Source organism: Streptopelia decaocto, assembly GCF_964273445.1.
Source record: "Streptopelia decaocto genome assembly, chromosome: 7".
NCBI classification, from domain to species: Eukaryota; Metazoa; Chordata; class Aves; order Columbiformes; family Columbidae; genus Streptopelia; species Streptopelia decaocto.
The window spans coordinates 68,541,563-68,560,744 of NC_138661.1; the positions used below are offsets into that span (position 1 = coordinate 68,541,563).

Below are 19,182 nucleotides of genomic sequence, written 5' to 3' on the forward strand. Positions count from 1 at the left end.
CCCCACAGCTGGGCTGGGGGAGATCTGGGAGGGACTCGGGGAGACATGGCCGAGGAGGAGGACGTGGGTGACTCCAGGCACCCCAGAAAGCCACCAAATCCCAGCCTATGGCACAGCCACACGCTGCCCGTCCCATCCCGGTGGTGTGGGTAAGGTGTTGGTTATCAGCCCCCCGTGGATAACGCCCCCTCCCACCGCCTGCCTGGAGCCGGGGGCCACAGCGGGACCCCAGGGGACAGTGGGGACTGCGCGGGAGCCGAGCTGTCCCTGCTGTGGGGACACGGGTGACTGGGCAGTGCCCAGACTGGGTGAGTGCCCCCCCGGTGAGTGCCCCCCGGTGAGTGTCCCCGGTGAGTGCCCCCGGTGAGTGTCCCCGGTGAGTGTCCCCCCGTGAGTGTCCCCCGTGAGTGTCCCCGGTGAGTGCCCCCCGGTGAGTGTCCCCGGTGAGTGCCCCCGGTGAGTGTCCCCGGTGAGTGTCCCCCCGTGAGTGTCCCCGGTGAGTGTCCCCGGTGAGTGCCCCCCGGTGAGTGTCCCCAGTGAGTGTCCCCGGTGAGTGCCCCCCGGTGAGTGCCCCCCGGTGAGTGTCCCCGGTGAGTGTCCCCGGTGAGTGCCCCCCGGTGAGTGCCCCCCGGTGAGTGTCCCCGGTGAGTGCCCCCCGGTGAGTGTCCCCGGTGAGTGTCCCCGGTGAGTGTCCCCCCGTGAGTGTCCCCGGTGAGTGCCCCCCGGTGAGTGCCCCCCGGTGAGTGTCCCCGGTGAGTGCCCCCCGGTGAGTGCCCCCCGGTGAGTGTCCCCGGTGAGTGTCCCCGGTGAGTGTCCCCCCCGGTGAGTGTCCCCGGTGAGTGCCCCCCGGTGAGTGCCCCCCGGTGAGTGTCCCCGGTGAGTGTCCCCGGTGAGTGTCCCCCCCGGTGAGTGTCCCCAGTGAGTGCCCCCCGGTGAGTGCCTCCCCGGTGAGTGCCCCCCGGCGGGGCCTCCCTGGGGACACCCCTGCTCCCCCGTGTCTCCCGGGCACCCGGGAGAGGTGCCGTGTCCCCCGCCGGGCCGGTGCCCTGGGGCTGGCAGAGGGACCCCGGTGCCAGCCCTCGCCTTGTCCCAGCGCCAGCCCCCCAGACACCCCCGGATGCCCCCACGGGCCCGGCCCAGGGCGGGGCACAAGTCCCGCCACGTGGTAGTGACCGCGCTCCGCACCTACGCGGACGCACAGGTGAGGGGGCGTGGGGGCGGTGGGTGCGCAGGTGCGGTCGGTGAGGTGGGGGCGGCGGGTGTAGCTCGGAACTGTGTCCTCCCGCAGCGGCACTGCGGGGGTGCGGGGGGCGCCGAGCCGCGTCCCCGCAGCGGCACTGCCGGGGGTGCGGGGGGCGCCGAGCCGCGTCCCCGCAGCGGCACTGCCGGGGGTGCGGGGGGCGCCGAGCCGCGTCCCCGCGGCGGCACTGCCGGGGGTGCGGGGGGCGCCGAGCCGCGTCCCCGCAGCGGCACTGCCGGGGGTGCGGGGGGCGCCGAGCCGCGTCCCCGCAGCGGCACTGCCGGGGGTGCGGGGGGCGCCGAGCCGCGTCCCCGCAGCGGCACCGCCGGGGGTGCGGGGGGCGCCGGCCTCTCTGCACAGCGCCGCCCGCAACCAGGAGCTGCAGCGCCCGGCCCGGACCCACAGCCGCCTCCCGCTCTGGGTCGGGGCCGTTACCGGGTGAGGGGGGCTGAGCCCCGGGCGGCTGGGAGCGGGGCTGGGACTGGTTTTTGAGGGCAATGGGCTGGACGCGGGGTGCTGAGTGCTGGGTGTGGGGCACTGGGGCTCGTATTTGGGCTGGGAAAGGGGGGGCTGTGTGCTTGGGTGTGGGGACTGGTGAGGGAAATTGGCGTTGGGGCTGGGTCTGAACTGGGTTGGGGGTGCTGGGGCTGGCATTTGGGGGCGAGGGACTGGGCATGCGCTGCTGGGGCTGGTTTTTGGGTGTGAGGGGTTGGGTATGGGGTACTGAGGCTAGGTTTTGGGGATGAGGGTCTGAGCTTCTGGGTCTGGTTTTGGGGGCAAGGCACTGGGTCTGGGGTGCTGGGTCTGGTTCTGGGGGTGAGGGGCTGGGTCTGGGGTGCTGGGGCTGGTTTTGGGGGCAAGGGGCAGGGTGCTGAGGTGGCGCTATGGCGGGGGCGCCGCAGTGGGGGCGGCAGCCCCAGGACCCACACCAACTAGGTGCCCACCCACCCCCGCTATCTCTTCACCACGTGCACCACGCTCAGCACCTTTGGTGAGACGCCTGCACCCCCACCCACTGCACTGGGGCCCGTGGGTGCTGGGAGGGGCACAGGGCACTGGGAAACGGCACAGGGCTACTGGGAGCAGCGGGGGGGAGGCACATGGCTCTGGGGACAATGGGAGGTGGCATCAGGGGGGCACAGGGCTCCTGGGGACAATGGTAGGGGGCACAGGGGACTGGGGACAAAGGGAGGGGGCACAGGGCTATGGGGGTAAGGTCAGGGGGCACTGGGATTGGTCGCAGAGCCATGGGGGCACCCCGTGCACTGACGCTGTCCCTGTCCCCAGACAGGCTCTGGAGGAGCCCGCTCTGCTTCCCGCTGCGCCCCTTCCTCTGCCGCTGCTGAGGCGCCCGGGCGCTGCCGTGGCCCCCGCTCCCCAGCCCCGCGGTGGCCCCTGTCCCTGACCCATAAAGCAGAAGTGTCCCGAGGCCGCGTGTGCGGGGCTGCTGTGCCCCCAGCCCCGGGAGGCATTGGGGTGCCCGCCCCCACAGGGAGCGCGGGGAGGGGCAGCACAGTGAGGTCACCAATATTTATTCCCTGCACACACCCCCCATCCCACCAGCACAGCACCCCACCCAGTCCAATAGAAAATGGGGTGCTGGGCTGGCAGCTGGGGGGTGCGGGACTCAGTGGGGCAGCTCAGTGGGGGTCTCGGTGCTGGGGGGGGCTGTGAGGGGGGTGCCGGCCGCCCCCAGATCCTTGGCTAGCTGCCGGCACTTGCGGGCCACCACCACGGGACTGACGAAGGCCACCAGCACCACGGCGATCAGCCCCACGTTCACCTGGGGGGTGTCAGGGTGTGAGGCCGGGGGCTGGCCCCACAATGGGGTGCCCTGGGTCAGCCCCTGGCTCCGTGAGCTGGGTGCAGGACCCCAGTTCCCCGTGGGGCAGGACCCCCGCCCTCCCAGGGGCCAGCATCCCATTCCCCCATGGGGCAGGACCCCCATCCCTCCCCAGAGCGGGACCCCATTCCCCCATGGGGCAGGACCGCCGCCCCCCGGGGGCAGCCGTGTGGCAGACACTCACGTAGAAGGGGTCCCCGCCGAGTGGCCCACGCACCAGGGTGACGCAGGGGTACTGCAGCAGGGCCACCAGCGCCGACAGCGCCATGGCCAGCCCGTACAGCTTCCCGAAGTGCTGTGGGGGGAACCTGCCCGGCCCCCCGGTGTCACCACTGTACCCTGCACCCCTCTGACACCCCCCAGCTCTGTCACCCTGTCCCCAGCCACCCTGTCCCCTGCCACCCCCCCAACCCTGTCCCCTGCCACCCCCCCAATCCTGTTCCCTGACTCCCCTCCCAACTTGCCACCATCCCCTGCCCAGCCGCCCCACGTCACCAGTGTGCCCTGCCACCCCCTAACACCCTGAACCCTGCCACTCCCAACCCTGCCACCATCCTCTGCCCCCCACCCTCACCCCACCACCGTCTCCCCAACACCCTGACCCCCACCACACTGTCCCAACACCACCATGATGACCCCGCCACCATCCCCTGCAACCACCACCTCATCCTCCGCCACCCTGCCCCAGCCCCCGGTCCCCGCTCGCGGTGGCCGCGGGACTCACGCGATGGCCAGGAAGGCGGCGTTGCCCCCGTAGAGGAAGGAGCGGCTCAGCACCTGCAGCACGAAGGTGCCGAACTGGACAGGCAGCACCGGCACAGCCGCGCAGACCGAGAACAGCACACACTGTGTCACCGTCACCACCAGCGACAGCACGGACGCGCGCAGGTCAGCCAGCGTCCCCAGGGCTCCTGCGGGCACGGCGGAGTCAGGGCGGGCGGCGGCACCAGCCGCGATCCCCACTGCGGGCACGGCGGGGACGGCGGCAGCACGGCCGCTGTCCGGGGACCTGTGGGGCGGGGGGCCGGGGGGTTACCCTCGGGGCGGGGGGTCTTGCCGCGCTTGTGCCGGTCGAGGATGAAGCCGTTCCACGGGGCGCAGAGCACCCCGCAGAGCTGGGTGACGGCGAAGGCGTTGGTGTAGGTGCTGACTGCGGGGAGAGCGCGTCAGGGCATCCCCTGGGTGTCCCTGCCATGTCCCCCACCTGGCTGTGTCACTCCCCCCGGCCATGTGTACCCACATGGGTGTTCTCATGGCCATGACCCCACCCCGTGACCATATTCCCCCCTGCTGTGTGTACTCAGGCGGCTGTCCACCCCCGTGGCTGTGTCCCCCCACTGTGTGTACCCGGGTGGGTGTCCCTGCAGCCACGTCCCACACCCCCACCGTGTCTCCCCAGGGTCCCGTGTACCCAGGCGGGTGTCCCCACGGCCGTGTCCCCGCACATGCGTACCCAGGCGGGTGTCCCCGCGCGCCAGATGCTGCAGCAGCGGGTTCAGGGTGCCGATGAAGAGGTAGTGCCGCAGCTGCATGACCGAGAGCCAGACCACGTGCCAGGCGAAGAGCGCCGAGCACACGCAGGCCCTGAAGGGCACCGTGGGCACGTCCCCAGCGCCTGTGCGGGGGTCAGTGGTGGCACCGCCCTGGACGCGCCTGCCCAGGCCCCACCCACTGCTGCCCTGGTCACTCCCACCCACTGGGGGCCCCCCCGTGTCCACCTGCATGGCCACGCCCGTTCATCTGCATAGCCACACCCACCCTCTGACCACACCCATGCATAGCCATGCCCAGTTCACACCCTCTTTGCCTGCATTGCCACACCCACCCTCTGACCACACCCTTGCATAGCCACACCCACCATCTGACCACACCCCTGCATAGCCACACCCACCCTCTGACCACACCCCTGTATAGCCACGCCCAGCCCCGGGCTACACCCCCTTCATCTGCATAGCCACGCCCATACTCGGCCACTTCCCCTCCCGACCACACCCCTTCATCTGCATAACCCGACCCACAGCTCACCCTGCAGCCACGCCCACCTCCTCCATGTGCCAGTCACCACGGCCACGCCCACCCGAGATGAACCCACCACTGCCCCGCCCCAGACAGCCCCGCCCTGGCACCTGTGGGGGCACTGGGCTCCAGTGGGGTCTCCTCGGGGCCGGTTTCCTCCGGCGGACGCTTCTCCTCGTAGGTGCGGTACGACTGGGACCGCCCTGGGCACCGCAGCCTGCGGCACCACCCGCCCTGTCACCCCACACCACGCAGGACGGGACCCACCGACCACCACGGGATGGAACCCACCAGCCGCCACGGGATGGAACCCGCCACCACTGGACGGGACCCACCAATCACCACGGGATGGAACCCACCACCACTGGACGGGACCCACCAATCACCACGGGATGGAACCCACCACCACTGGACGGGACCCACCAATCACCACGGGATGGAACCCACCACCATAGGACAGGACCCACCAATCACCACGGGATGGAACCCACCACCACTGGACGGGACCCACCAATCACCACGGGATGGAACCCACCACCACTGGACGGGACCCACCAATCACCACGGGATGGAACCCACCACCACTGGATGGGACCCACCAATCACCACGGGATGGAACCCACCACCATAGGACAGGACCCACCAATCACCACGGGATGGAACCCACCACCACTGGACGGGACCCACCAATCACCACGGGATGGAACCCACCACCACTGGACGGGACCCACCAATCACCACGGGATGGAACCCACCACCACTGGATGGGACCCACCAATCACCACGGGATGGAACCCACCACCATAGGACAGGACCCACCAATCACCACGGGATGGAACCCACCACCACTGGATGGGACCCACCACCTCCCCCGGGATGAGACCCACCACCCATGGGAGGACCCACCAACCACCACAGGATGGGCACCACCACCCCACGGGACAGACCCCACCCCAGGGGTGTGGGCCCTACCCATAGTCGTAGGCGGGGGGCAGCGGGTAGGGGATGCGGGAGCGGGGCATGAGGAACAGGGTGCGCAGCAGGTGCCAGGCGCTGCAGGCCGCCATGAAGAGGAACATGGTCCGCAGGGACAGCCCACGCTCGTACAGCACCTGGGGACGGGGACAGGGACCGGCTGCCACCGCGCCACACCGGCATGTGCCAGCCCTGCCTAGGCCCAGCTGTGTCCCCACGTGTGCCCCAGCAGTAACTCAGCTGTGTCCCCAGATGTGTTTTTGGCTGTGGCCCAATGGTGTCCCAGCTGCGTCCCCTGCTGTGCCCCCAAGTATGTCCCCTGCTCTGACCCATCTGTGTGTCCCCTGGCTGTGTCCCCAGCTGTGACCCAAATGTCCTAAACCATGTCCCCACTGTGACCAAACTGTCCCCAGCTCTGTCCCCAGCCCTGCCCGTGGTGCCTGTGCTGGGACCAGGGACACCCAGGGCCCCCACACACACCCACCTTGACAATGAGGAAGACAGCGGACGAGGAGTCGAAGGCCCCGTTGTAGAGGGTGATGATGATGGAGCGGTACTTCCCAAAGAGGTTTCCCACCTGGCACGGAGAGACCCCCCCATGCTGTCAGGGACCCCGGCAGCAGGCAGGGTGCCCCGGCCACCGGGGGGTCAGGGTGCGGGAAACCCACCTGCGTGTTGGTGAGGATGAGGAGCATTCCGCCCACCGACAGCATGGACATGGCCGGGAAGAGCAGCACTGCCAGCGCTGGGGACACGGGGGTGAGCAGGGACAAGGGTGTCCCCACTGGGTCCCCACAGGGCCGGGGCACCTGGTGCCCCTGGGGTCTCACCTGGGGTGGAGAAGGCGACGAGCAGGGTCCCGCCAGTGTAGAGAGAGCTGGGGACAGCAGTGACACAGGGGGATGGGATCCTGGGGTCCGTGGGCACCCCGGCACTGATGTGGCATCGGCACCCAGCACCCCAATATGTCCTGTGTCCCACTACTGCCTGGCACCCCTGGGGCCAAGGAACACGGGGACATGGGGGGCCCCTGTGGTGATGTGATGTCCTGGGGACACTGGGGAGACCTGAGGCGTATGGGAGCTGTGGGGGGCATGGGATATGCTGGACACACTTGGTGGCACTTGGGGACGGGTGCCAGGATGGGCTGTGTCCCCCCGGTGCCCAAAGCCAGCACCCTGGGCTCCATGGGTGCCCCCCCGGCGCAGGCAGGGCCCTGCCTGCCCCACCCTGCCTGGCTGCCCTGATAACCCCCCTGCTCTCGATGACGTCCCACCCTGTCACAGCACCCTAACGAGCAGCCCTCGCCCCCTGCACCCATGGGTGCCCCAGCCCCCTGCCGGCACTGCCCCCCCGCTCACATGGCGACAAGACGGGCGATGGTGGTGCCAAAGCGGTCGAAGATGAAGCCGGTGGGGAAGGTCATGAAGTTGTTCATGAAGGAGCCGATGGTGAAGACCAGAGAGAACTCCTCATCCTGCCTGCTGCAGCCTGCAGAGACACAGGGACAGCGGGGACACGGGGCACCGCAGGGCATCAGCACAGTGGGGACACAGGCACGGGGACAGCAGGGACAGGGGGCACCGCAGGGCATCAGCACAGTGGGGACACAGGCACGGGGACAGCGGGGACAGGGGGCACCACAGGGCATCAGCCCAGTGGGGACAGAGGCACAGGGACAGCGGGGACAGGGGGCACCACAGGGCATCAGCACAGTGGGGACAGAGGATGCCGCAGGTGATGGGGAAACATCGGGACCTGGAGCACTGGGACAGCAGGAACGTGGGGCATGGCAAAAGCTGGGACTTGGGGCACCACAGGTCACCAGGACTGTGGGACATGGGGCACTACAGGGCATGGGGACAGTAGGGACACGGGGACTAGGACAGTGGGAATCTGGGGCACGAGAGGCCACCAGCACCACAGGGACATGGGGCACCTCCGGCCACCAGCACCACGTGGACACAAGCATGCAGGGGACATAAGGCAGGGTGATGGTGGGGCCAGGTGCCGCGCAGGGCTGGGGACAGGGACTGTACCGGGCGGCTCGCTGAGGTTGGCGCTGGGCTGGCACAGCTCCTGGAAGTAGCCCAGGTCCTTGAGGACAAAGACGAGGGAGGCCCAGCCGAAGATGATGCCGCAGAAGCCGCCGCACTCCAGCAGCCCCGAGAGGAGCGTCCCCAGGCGCTTGGCTATGCCTGCGCCCCCCTGTGCCATGTCACCGGCCAGGGGCGTCCCTGCCGTGCCTGCGGGGTGACAAACACCAGCACATCACACCCCACCTGGCACCCACGCGGTGACACCCCCTGTACCCACCTGGCACCCAGAGCGACGGGTTTGGGGGCACGTGGGTACACGTGGCCACCTGGACAAAGGCCACAAAGGTCCCACTCTGCCCCTTGTCCCCATCTGCCAGCAGCTGGCACCGGTCCCCTGCACGCACGGCGGCACAGCACGGACCCTGCGCACAGCTCAGCCTGTGCACGCGTGAGGATGTGTGCTCACATGTACACACGCACCCATGCTGGCACCCCCTGCACCCCAACCCCCACCCACCTGCAGGAGGCCAGGCTGTCACTGTCACTGCCGCTGCCGCCGAGTCGGGCCGTGCCACGGGGTGCGTGGGGGCACCTGCACTGCACACACGCGTACCCCGGCACGGCCCCCCCGCGCTTCCCCATCTCCTGGGAGCACCCAGGGCTGCCGGCACCTGATAGCGGCTCAGTCCCCCCTCGCCACCTCCTTATCTCCCTGCGCCAGCCTGCTCCAGGGACCTGCCACCTCCCCCAGCACCCGCACGTCCCCGGGGACCTGGCACAGTCCCTGGAAACGTGGCGCGTCCCGCTGGGGGCCCTGGCGCACCCCTGGGAGCCTGGCACGCTCCCTGGGGACGCTGGCAGGGCTCCTGGAGACACTGGCGCGCTGCCGGACACGCTGACACACCCCCCGGGGACGGTGACACACCCCCTGGGGCCCCAGCACACCCCCTGGGGACACGGATAAGTCCCTCGGGGACCCTCGCATGGCTCCTGGGGACACTGTCACAGCTTTGGGACCCCGTGTACTGCCTGGGGACCCCATCATGCCCCCAGGGACCCTGGCACACTGCTGGGGACCGTGACATGTCCCCTGGGGACACTCACCCCCTGGGGATCCCACCCCTGCACTGGGGACACTGCCACCCTGCTGGGGAGCTGCCCAGGAACATCCGGGCACCCCCTCTGTCCCTGTGAACCCCTGACCCGCGCGGCCGGGCCCTCCTGTCCCCCAGTGTCACTGGTGCAACCTGCAGCTGGGTGCCCCATGTGCCAAGGCCATGTCCCCTGTCACCATCACCCGTGTCCCCTGGTCCCACTCACCCGCAGGCTGTCCCTGCCCGAGGTCCCTGTCCCCGTGTCACCGTCCCAGGGCTGTCCCTCTCGGGCCGGTGTAATGGCCGCTAATGAGGCCTCATTACAGCAGCAGGCGGGTGAAGATTAACCCGGCCGGACCGCGGGGGCCGCGTTATCTTTAGCTGCCCTGCGGGGGGGCGGCGGGGCCGCTGGGCAGCCGGGGGACAGCCCTGCCCGGTGCTGCCGGTGACACCCGCTGCGGCACCTCCAGACACCCCGCCATGGGGTGCCCGCTGCCCGGTGCTGCCGGTGACACCCGCTGCGGCACCTCCAGACACCCCGCCATGGGGTGCCCGCTGCCCGGTGCTGCCGGTGACACCCGCTGCGGCACCTCCAGACACCCCGCCATGGGGTGCCCGCTGCCCGGGCACCCGCCGTGGGTGACATTCGCCACCAGCCGCGCCGGTGTGTCCCAGCCGCGCTGGTCTCTCCTGGCCGGACCGGTGAGTCCCCGCGGGGCACAGGAGGGTCCAGGGCGGCTGCAGCCCCTCCAGCTGCGCTCCCTGCCGTGTGCCCAGCTCACGCAAGCCAGGACCTGGGGGACAAGGGGGGACAGGCGCTGACCCCTCCGGCCCCAGCAGCGTCCAGCAGGCGCGGGCTGGCTCGGGCCTCGTCCGTTTTAATAATTAATGGTGAGGAAGGCCGGCTCGTTCCCGTCCGGGCCGCCCGGTCCCCAGCCCAGCTGCATGTGGCTTCTGCAGCGGGGCTGGGCGGGGCTGCGGTCCCTTCCTGTCCCCGTGTCCCCCACGTGGGGTGCGGGTGCCCCGCGGGTTCCTTCCTGTCCCCGTGTCCCCGCGTGGGGCGGGGGTGTCCCGTGGGGCACGGCTGTGGGGCAGGCGGGCAGCGGTCACAGCCCCGGACACGGGGATTTTGCTCGCGCACGTGGGGCGGAGAACACGTGTGGGGGGACGCGCGTGCCCCTGGGGGTGGGCAGCCGCGGGGGCACCGGAGCACCCTGCAAGGCCCTGGGGTGCTCGGGGGGTGCAGGGGGGAGCCCTCCAGGCAGAGCCCTGCCCCACAGCCCCGGGGCTGACACAGCCCCACGGCCCACACGCGCCTCCCCCACACCCCCCGATCGGCCCCACGGCCCCCAGCCCCACAGCCCCCCAGCGCGGCCCCGCGGCCCTGCCCGGGACCGCCCGCTGTGCCCCCGGGGCAGCCGGAACCGGCCGGGCCGCTCCGCGCCGCTCCCGCTCGCTCCTCCCGCTCGCTCCTCCCGCCGCATCCCGCCGCATCCCGCCGCCGCTCACCCGCGGCCCCGCCCGGCGCGGCGGGGAGGGACCGGCGCGGCTCCGCGGCCCCGGCTGGGCCCGGCCCGGTGCTGCCGGTGGTCCCGGTGCTGCCGGCAGTCCCGGTGCTGCCGTTGCTGCCCGCCCGTCCTCGCGGCGGGCGGGGCGGAGCGGAGGGCCCGGCCCCGCCTCCCGTGGCGGCGTGGGGGGACGCGGGAGGCGGCTCCGGTGGAGCGTTCCCGGGGGTCACCCCGTGGGCCCGCCCCGGCGGGGCTGTCCCGGCTGTCGCCCTTCCCCCGGCGTGCCACGGCACTGCCCCCGTGTGCCCCCCGTGTGCCCCCATGTGCCACCCCCGTTCCACCCGTGGGTGTGTCACCCGCTGCCACCCTGTCCCTGCGCCTCCCTGTCTGTGCCCCCGTGTCACCCCTGTGCCCCCCACGCCATTTCCAGGCGTTCCAGCTTCTTACCTGATGTCCCTGAGAGGTTCTCCAGCTGTGGCCACCCTTGTGCCACCTTTGGGTCAACCTTGGGCCACCCGCCACTGTGTCACCCCAGAGTCATCCCCTGGCCGGGCCCCCCCCATGCCACCCCCCGTTGCCCCCCTGCCTGTGCTCTGCCAGGCCCTGCCCACATCTCTGCCCGCTCACGCCCGGCCTTGGGCACGTTGTCACCTGCCTGCTCTGGCACCTGCCTCCCAGTCTGCCCGGTGCCCCCCTGCCTCCGCCCCACCCGGGGCATCCCCGTCCCTCCCATCATCCTCCCCTCAGCCGCTCACGTCATGTCCGCTCCTGCATCCCGTCTGTCCTCCCACCGCTCCCTCCGTCCGTCTGCCTGTCCGTCGTCTCTCACAGCCACCCGTCCTGTCCCCACCCCTCCAGCCAGCCGCTCATCTGCTCAGCCAGCCACCCATCTGTCTGTCCATCACCCATCCATCTGTCCATCATCCATCCATCTGTCCATCACCCATCCACCCCATCTGTCCATCACTCATCCATCTGTCCATCACCCATCTGTCTGTCCGTCACCCATCCGTCTGTCCCCCTCCAACCACAACTCCATCCATCCTCGCACTTGCTCAGCCGTCTGTTTGTCGCACCACCCATCCAGCTGCCCGTCACCTGCACTGCCTGTTTCCTGCCAGCCCTCCTGCCCTCACCTGCCCTGCCCTCTGCCCAGCTGTCCATCTGTCCTTCTCTCCAGTTGTCCTTCACCCAGCCATCCATCCGTCCGTCCTTCTCTCCAGTTGTCCTTCACCCAGCCAGCCACCTGTCCTTGTCTCCAGCTGTCCCCCACCTGGCCTTCCTTCCACCTGTCCCTTCATGGACACCACCACCCGTCCCTGCCCACCCTGGGCCTCGCTGGTGGCATGAGGCCCGTCCCGCTGCCTCCCCCATCCCCAGGTCCCCCCAGGCAGGTGGGCACAGGCACCCACTGGTGGGTGCATGCCCCCAGGACCCTCAGCAGACCCTACACCCCCCTCCCTCCCCTGGCACAGCTCCCGGGGGGGCCTTGGCCGGGGTAGCCATGGGCTCAGGCTGGGGATGTTGGGGGCACCAGTGCGGGGGGAGCGGATGGCGGCCCCTGAGTCAGCCCCGCGCCACCCACGTCCCCACCCACGACTGCCCGCCGCACCAGCTTGTGGTATTTCGCTCGCCGGGAGCTGCGCCGGAGACGGCGCCGCAAACATGCTGCCGGTGCCAGCTTGTGCTGCTGCAGCCTGGCGCGGCCACGCGTGTCCCCCTCCCCACCCGGGCACCCGCGTGGGGCCGCTGCCAGGCTCGTACACCTCCCGTCCCGCTGGCGCGGCCCCACGCGGGGAGGTTGCTGCTGTCCCGGGTGGGAGCAGCGCGATCGGCACCATGGACAGCGCCGGCGGCCGGAGCACGGACAGCGCCGCGGTCCCGCGTGGGCGTGGGGCACCCGCTGCGTCCCGCGCCGCCGCGGCCCCAGCCCCGCGGCACCCACCCGTGGGCAGCCCCCGCCGGGCTCCGTGCGGGCCCCACAGCCCCGGCGAGCACCGAGGCCGCGGCGGGGAGGGGGAGGTCACAGGTCACCTCCGCGTGCCCCGCGCTCCCAGCAGCCGCCACCGAGCCCCTCGTCCCCAGGGCGGGTCTCCCCCTGGGTCCCGCAGCGCGTCCCCAGCGGGCATCTGCAGCGCATCCCCCGAGCCCCGCCGAGTGTCCCCCGTGGACCCCCCCGCGTGGAGCGGGGCGGGCCGGCCCGGGAAGGGTTAAGCGGCGGGGCCGGCGGCGGGGGGCGGAGCGCGGCCGCCCCGGGATAAGGCGCGGCGCGGGGCAGGGCTCAGCCCCACCGGAGCCGCGGGCAGAGCCGTGCCGAGCCCACCCGTGCCCGCAGCCCACCCGTGCCATGCCCCGGGGCGGCTGCTGCTCCCGGCGGCGCGGCGGGGGGGAAGGGGGTGAGCAGCCCCCCCGGCACCGGCCATGAGCCCCCGTGCAGCGGGCAGCGCCTGAGCGGCGGCCCCGCCATGCGGCCCCCCACGGCTCGGGACCTGCCCCAAGGTAGGCGTGGGGACGGGCGGGGGCCGGCTGGACCCCGGGGGGCGGGGGGACCCCGGGCGCCAGCCTGGAGAGCACGGTCCCGGCTCGGGGTGCCCCGGAGCTCTCGGGGTGCCCGCGGGTGCGTGGGTCGCCGGTGCCGCCCCACGGCGCACAGCCCGGCGTGTGGGTGCAGCCTCGGGGCACCCCAGGGTGCACCCCCCGCGAACAGAGGGCTGCCCGGTGCAGCTCCGGGGCGCGCAGCCCGGTTTGGGGCGCCCCGGGACCCGCGGGGTGCCTGGTGCCAGCCCAGCCCGACGTGGGGGTGCCCCGCGCTCCGTGGGGTGCTCGTTTCAGCTCAAGGACTTGCCGCCCGGCGTGAGGGTGCCCCGGGACCTACAGGGTGCCCGATTCCCCCCTGGGGCGCACAGCCCGGGGTGTGGGTGCAGCGCCGGCGCGCCCAATGGTGGCCACGGGGAGCCCGGTGCCATCCCAGGACCCCACCGCCCGGCGTGGGGGTGCCCCGGGACCGACAGGATGCCCGGTGTCACCCCAGGGCACACAGCGCGGAGTGCGAGTGCCCCGCGACCCACGGGGTACCCGGTGCCACTCCAGGACCCCAGCCCGGCGTGGGGTGCCCCACGCCACAGCCGGTGCACAGTGCGGGCACCGCCGGGCTGCACGAGTGCCCGGGTCACCCCGCGGGTGCGTGCCGCGTCCTCCGTGGGGTACCCACGAGCAGCGCGCCCGTTCCGTACCAGGACTTTGCGGGGGGGGGAGGAGGGATGGGGAGCGGTGGGGGCTGGCACAGGAGGAGGAAAAAAAGAGATGCCCGGGAACCGGTGACTTCAGCTCCCAACTGAGTCAGCCCGCGGCGAGGGGGAGTGACAGATGGGACGCGGGTGGGGGGCGCACGCCGGCACGGGGCGCCGGGGGAGGGGGGCGGCGCTGAGCAGCTGCGCCGGACGCCTTCGTGGGTGGGTGGGGGTGTGTCCCCCCCTTCCGTGGCGAACCAGGGGAGGGGCAGGGGGGGGAGGCCCCCCCCCGGTGCACCGGAGGTGCACCGGGGGGGGGCCTCCCCCCCCTGCCCCTCCCCCGGTACCGGCGGCTGGGAGCATCCACGCATCCCCGGGCGTGGGGCCAGGCCGCCGGGCTGAATTATGGATGAAGCTCTCGGGTTGCAGCCGGGGGGGGTGGGGGGAGCGGATTGGACACGGGGCGGGGGGGGGAGGGGGATGGGTGAAGCGGCGGCGCTGAAACACCCGGAGCGGCGGCGGCGCGTGCCACCGGGAGAGCGTCAGCCCGCGCCCACGCGTGCCCCGCCCCGCACGTGGCCGCGGCACGCGCGCACGTGGCGCCGCCCCGGGCGGGGGGGGGCGGGTACGGCACCCCCCGGGTGTGGAAAGGGGTCCCGGGGGAGCGTTGCCCCGCGGGGTGGCCGAGGGACCCATAGGGGTCCCAGGGGACCGTGACCCCAGGGTGTGAGCGTGGCTCCGGGGCAGCACAGTCCCACGGGCAGGTACTTTTTGGGGTGCCCGGCCCTGTGGGGTGCGCATGGTCCTGTGGGGGGTCTTTGAGGAGCGCAGCCCTCTGGGGCTGCTATGGGCCTAGGGGGCTCCCAGGGGACCGTGGCCATGTGGTGGGTCACGGTCCTGAGGGGTTCCTGAGGAATCATGGCCCTATAGGGTGGTCATGGCCTTGGGGGGCTCCTGGGGCACTGTGGCCCTATGGGGTGGTCATGGCCCTGGGGTTCTCCTGGGGCACCGTGGCCATGTGGTGGGTCATGGTCCTGAGGGGTTCCTGAGGAACCATGGCCCTATGGGGTGGTCATGGCCCTGGGGGGCTCCTGGGGTGCCATGGCCCTATGGGGTGGTCATGGCCTTGGGGTTCTCCTGGGGCACTGTGGCCCTATGGGGTGGTCATGGCCCTGGGGGTCTCCTGGGGCACTGTGGCCATGTGGTGGGGTCATGGTCCTGAGGGGCTCCTGGGGTGCCATGGCCCTATGGGGTGGTCATGGCCCTGGGGGTCTCCTGGGGCACCGTGGCCATGTGGGTGGGCACAGCCCTGGGGGCTCCTTGGGGTGCAGTTCCCGGGGCTCCCCGGGGGCAGCGGGGAGGAGGGGCGGCGGGCGCGCAGGGCGGGCGGGCGGCGCCGCAGACGCCGCCCCGCGCTGACGCCCCGCTGTGCCCGCAGGCGGGCGCCTGGCGGCCCTGCTGCTGGCGGCGCTGGTGTGGGTGCCCGGCGGGACGCCGGCCTGCCCCGCGCTCTGCACCTGCTACGTCTCGCCGCCCACCGTCAGCTGCCAGGCCAACAACTTCTCCTCGGTGCCCGCGGGGCTGCCGCCCGGCGCCCGCCGCCTCTTCCTGCAGAACAACGTCATCGGGGCGCTGCGGGCGGGCACCTTCGGGCCCAGCACCGTCACCCTCTGGCTCTACTCCAACAACATCTCCTCCATCCAGCCGGGCACCTTCCGACACCTGCCCGCCCTGGAGGAGCTCGACCTGGGTGACAACCCGCACCTGCGCGTCCTGGCCCCCGACACCTTCCACGGCCTCCGGCGCCTCCAGGCCCTGCACCTGTACCGGTGCCAGCTGGCCAGCCTGCCCAGCGCCATCTTCCGCGGCCTCCACAGCCTCCAGTACCTCTACCTGCAGGAGAACGGGCTGCTCTACCTGCAGGTCTGCCAGGGGCTGCCCCGGCCCCGTGGGGCGCCGTGGGGCAGGGGCGGAGCGGGACGCAGGGGCGTGGGACAGAGCGGTGGCCATGGGGCAGGGGTGTGGGTGCCACCAGCAGGGCAGGGGTGCAGGACGGGGCTCTTGGTGATAGACAGGGGACAGGGTTTTGGGTGATGCCAGTGGAGCAGGGACATGGGTGATTCCCGTGGGACAGGGCAGTGGTGACACCCAAGGAGCATAGACACAGGACAGGGTGGTGGGTGACACCCAAGGAGCACGGACACAGGGCAGTGGGTGACACCCAAGGAGCACGGACACAGGACGGGGCGATGCTCACAGAACAGGGTCCCAGGGAAGGGTGACAAGTGACGCCTGCAGCACAAGGACATGGGGCAGAGCTCCAGGTGACGCCCACCGTGCAGGGACACAGGCAGAGCCGGGCGCTCCCCAGGGGCTGCACACCCCACACCACCCCTTTCCCCCCGCTGCAGGACGATCTCTTTGCCGACCTGGCCAACCTGAGCCACCTCTTCCTGCACGGGAACCGCGTCCGGGCGCTGTCGGAGCGCGTGTTCCGCGGGCTGCCCAGCCTGGACCGCCTGCTGCTGCACGCCAACCGCCTGGCTGCCATCCACCGCCGCGCCTTCCGCGGGCTGGCGCGCCTCACCATCCTCTACCTGTTCAACAACAGCCTGGTGGCCCTGCCCGGGGACCCGCTGGCCGCGCTGCCCGCGCTGCAGTTCCTGCGCCTCAACGCCAACCCCTGGGCCTGCGACTGCCGCGCGCGCCCGCTCTGGGGCTGGTTCCGCCGCACCCGCGTCTCCAGCTCCCCCGTGCCCTGCGCCAGCCCCCCGCACCGCCGCGGCACCGACCTGCGCCACCTGCGCCCCCGCGACTTCGACGCCTGCCCCGAGGAGGACGAGGAGGAGGAGGAGGAGGAGGGCGGCGATGGCGGGGTGGTGCCGGTGATGGGCACCCCCGGGCGAGCGCTGGGGCGCCCCGGCATCCTCCCGGCCGCGCCGCCCTCCGCCTTCTACCGTGACGGGCTCCCCCCCCACGACCTGCGGGGACCCCAGCCCCGGCCGCCCCCCCCGTCCCGCGACTCCCGCGGCCCCCCCGGGGATGCCCGCTGCCCCCGGGCACCCTGCGCCCCCACGGCTGCTGCCGCCCCCCACCGGCCCCACGTCCTCCTGCCCCTCCTGGGTCTGCTCCTGCCCCAGCTCTGAGCCCTCCCGGCGCCCCAGGGCTGTCCCGGCTCCTGGGGTGCCTCTGCCCCCCTTCTCCCCACGGGGAGCCCCTGGAACTGTGGGGGGCAGCTGGGGTGCGGCAGCAGGATGCAGAGGGGTCCCCCTCATCCTAAACAGGAAAAACCCCCAACAGGAACTGAAAGGTGGGAAATTATTTATTAAAAATTGTCTTATTTTGGGAGAGCGGGGCCTGGCTGCTGCGGGGGGGGAGGCTGCTGCCTTTCCAGGTCAGCGCCTGCTCCTGCTGAAATATTGATGGCGCTGGCACGGCCACCGCGCCGGCGGCTGGAGGGCAGCAAGGCGTGCACAGCGCTGCAGGACAGACGGACGGGGATGGACAGACACCCCCGCGGCGCTGCACCCTGAGCCTTCACAGGCTGCTGGCCCTGCAAGTGGATGGTGGGTGTCACGGGAGTCGGGGGCCACAGAGCCACCGCTCACACTGTCCCCCGCACCCTGCGCAGCCTGCCCCACTTCCCAGCCGGCGCAGACGCACAGACAGAGCCCGCACCACCGCCTGCAGACAGACAGATGCTGCCAACCCACGGCCTGGGTCCCTTTGGGTGGGTGTCACCCCAGGGGTGTCCCTCTGTAAGTGTCCTTCACCTGGGGTTGGTGTCCCTGTGCTGGTGCAGTTCTCTGGGTGTCCCCAGCACTCTCTCACTGTCCCTGCGGTCCCTCCCCAGGTGTCGCGGGGTGTCCCTGCGTGGTCCTTGTCCAGGCGGGGGTGTCTGTCCCCAGGAGTTCCTCCCCGGCTGTCCCGCTGTGGGTGTCCCTGTCTGTCCCCACCCAGGGCTGGGTGTCTCAGGGTGTCCCTGTCCCTCTCTGCTCCAGGGCTATGTCCCTGTGCGGGGTCTCCCCGGGCTGTCCCCCAGCTGTCCCCTGGCCAGCAGACAGGGAGGGGCAGAGCCCCGTCCCCACCTCGCAGGGGATTACAAGGGGCTCAGCCCAGCTCTGCCTAATCCGGGGATTACAAGGGCTGGGCCTGGCCAGAGGACAGGGGGGCCACCCAGGGGTGCCCCTCAAGGACGCGGCAGCTGAGGACATCGGGGGGGCTCCCCAGCAGCATCCACCAGCACCGCTGGGTTCGATGTGTCCCCCAACACGTCACCACAGGGCGGCACTGGGGGTGGAGGGAAGCAAACCAGCTGTCCCAAGGGCTCTAGTTTATTGGGGTGAGGGAGGGGGGCCGGGGGCTCAGGCGGTGCCCGTGCCCTGCTGCATGCGCTTGAGCAGCTCCTCGTCCTGCAGCGACAGCTCCGTCAGCTTCTTGCCCATCCTCTCGTGCACCTCCAGGTACTTGGCCACGCAGCGGTCCAGGCACACGCTCTCCCCCTTCGACAGCTCCGCGTCCTTGTAGTGGGGGGGGACGCACTTTCGGTGACACGCCTGGGTCATCCTGCACGGCACCGGCACCGTCAGCCCCTCGCCGGCCCTGGCGCACGACCCAGCACCCCAACACCTCCTGGATCCCGGTGTCACCACCATCCCCAGAGCCCCCCGCAATGTCCCCCACCCTCAGACCCCCAGCGGCCCCCATTTTCCAGGCACCTCCTGGAAACCCCCAGCATCCCCAACACCCCTGCAGCACCCCCGGGTCCTCCCGCGCCCCTGACACCCCCAGTGCCCCCCGAGCCACGGGCACCCGCGGCGTCACCCCAGTGGCCCCAGCCCCCCAGGTCCGAGCACCTCCCCAATGCCCCCAGCACCCCTGTGGCCCCGCTCCCCCCGTGACCCCCCGAGCCGCCGCTCCCGCTGCTCCCCGGCCGGCCGCACCGGTTGTACATGTCGGCCATCATGTCAACCTCCAGCTCGGCGGCCAGCTGCTGGGCCCGCAGCGGGTCCATGGCTGCCGGGCCCGGCTCGGTTCGGCCCCGCTCGGCTCGGCTCGGCCCCGCTCGGCTCGGCTCGGCCCCGCTCGGTTCGGCCCGGCCCGGGACCCCGTCGGCGGCTCCCGGCAGGAACCACGTGGGCGCCGCGCTTCCGCCCACTTGCAGAACCGCCCCACCCCGCCGTCGGCTTCGGCCAATAGAAGCCAGGAGAGTGAGCGAGCAGGAGGGCGTCCCCAAC

The 19,182-nt window shown here is 71.7% G+C and overlaps 3 protein-coding genes across 7 annotated transcripts; 1 reads left to right on the forward strand and 2 right to left on the reverse strand.

The window, feature by feature from the left end:
• Positions 1-2,755: 2,755 nt before the first annotated feature.
• SLC43A3 (solute carrier family 43 member 3) lies at positions 2,756-10,876 on the reverse strand. Of its 5 annotated transcripts, none has more exons than XM_082058377.1 (13): positions 10,717-10,876; positions 8,114-8,320; positions 7,436-7,565; positions 6,905-6,951; positions 6,743-6,819; positions 6,559-6,651; positions 6,072-6,211; positions 5,210-5,316; positions 4,495-4,698; positions 4,120-4,233; positions 3,808-3,994; positions 3,268-3,391; positions 2,756-3,023 (listed from the first exon to the last, which is right to left on the reverse strand). In XM_082058377.1, the coding sequence occupies exons 2-13, from the start codon at positions 8,289-8,291 to the stop codon at positions 2,868-2,870; spliced, it is 1,557 nt and encodes a 518-aa protein (XP_081914503.1). In that variant the 5' UTR covers positions 8,292-8,320; positions 10,717-10,876; the 3' UTR covers positions 2,756-2,867. The 5 variants fall into 5 exon arrangements, with proteins under 5 accessions (XP_081914503.1, XP_081914501.1, XP_081914502.1 ...); XM_082058375.1 differs by having other exon boundaries at positions 10,637-10,873; XM_082058376.1 differs by having other exon boundaries at positions 4,537-4,698; positions 10,637-10,868.
• A 2,142-nt stretch (positions 10,877-13,018) lies between these two features.
• Positions 13,019-17,258, forward strand: RTN4RL2 (reticulon 4 receptor like 2). Its single transcript, XM_082058380.1, has 3 exons — positions 13,019-13,214; positions 15,384-15,868; positions 16,357-17,258. Exons 1-3 carry the CDS (start codon positions 13,181-13,183, stop codon positions 17,089-17,091), a joined length of 1,254 nt encoding a protein of 417 aa, XP_081914506.1. The 5' UTR covers positions 13,019-13,180; the 3' UTR covers positions 17,092-17,258.
• Positions 17,259-18,242: 984 nt separating this feature from the next.
• On the reverse strand, positions 18,243-19,126 carry TIMM10 (translocase of inner mitochondrial membrane 10). Its single transcript, XM_082058382.1, has 2 exons — positions 18,889-19,126; positions 18,243-18,511 (listed from the first exon to the last, which is right to left on the reverse strand). The coding sequence occupies exons 1-2, from the start codon at positions 18,957-18,959 to the stop codon at positions 18,310-18,312; spliced, it is 273 nt and encodes a 90-aa protein (XP_081914508.1). The 5' UTR covers positions 18,960-19,126; the 3' UTR covers positions 18,243-18,309.
• Between the last annotated feature and the right edge of the window lie 56 nt (positions 19,127-19,182).

Coding starts and splice junctions, on each gene's coding strand:
- SLC43A3 (XM_082058375.1), bottom strand. CDS start 10,691: ATGCGGCGGGAGGAGCGAGCGGGAGGAGCGAGCGGGAGCGGCGCGGAG. Junction 6,652..6,742: donor TCATCCTCACCAACACGCAG/GTGGGTTTCCCG, acceptor TCTCCGTGCCAG/GTGGGAAACCTCTTTGGGAA. Junction 3,392..3,807: donor GCCGCCTTCCTGGCCATCGC/GTGAGTCCCGCG, acceptor GGGGCCGGGCAG/GTTCCCCCCACAGCACTTCG.
- RTN4RL2 (XM_082058380.1), top strand. CDS start 13,181: ATGCGGCCCCCCACGGCTCGGGACCTGCCCCAAG. Junction 13,215..15,383: donor GGCTCGGGACCTGCCCCAAG/GTAGGCGTGGGG, acceptor CTGTGCCCGCAG/GCGGGCGCCTGGCGGCCCTG. Junction 15,869..16,356: donor ACGGGCTGCTCTACCTGCAG/GTCTGCCAGGGG, acceptor CCCCCGCTGCAG/GACGATCTCTTTGCCGACCT.
- TIMM10 (XM_082058382.1), bottom strand. CDS start 18,959: ATGGACCCGCTGCGGGCCCAGCAGCTGGCCGCCGAGCTGGAGGTTGAC. Junction 18,512..18,888: donor ATGGCCGACATGTACAACCG/GTGCGGCCGGCC, acceptor GGTGCCGTGCAG/GATGACCCAGGCGTGTCACC.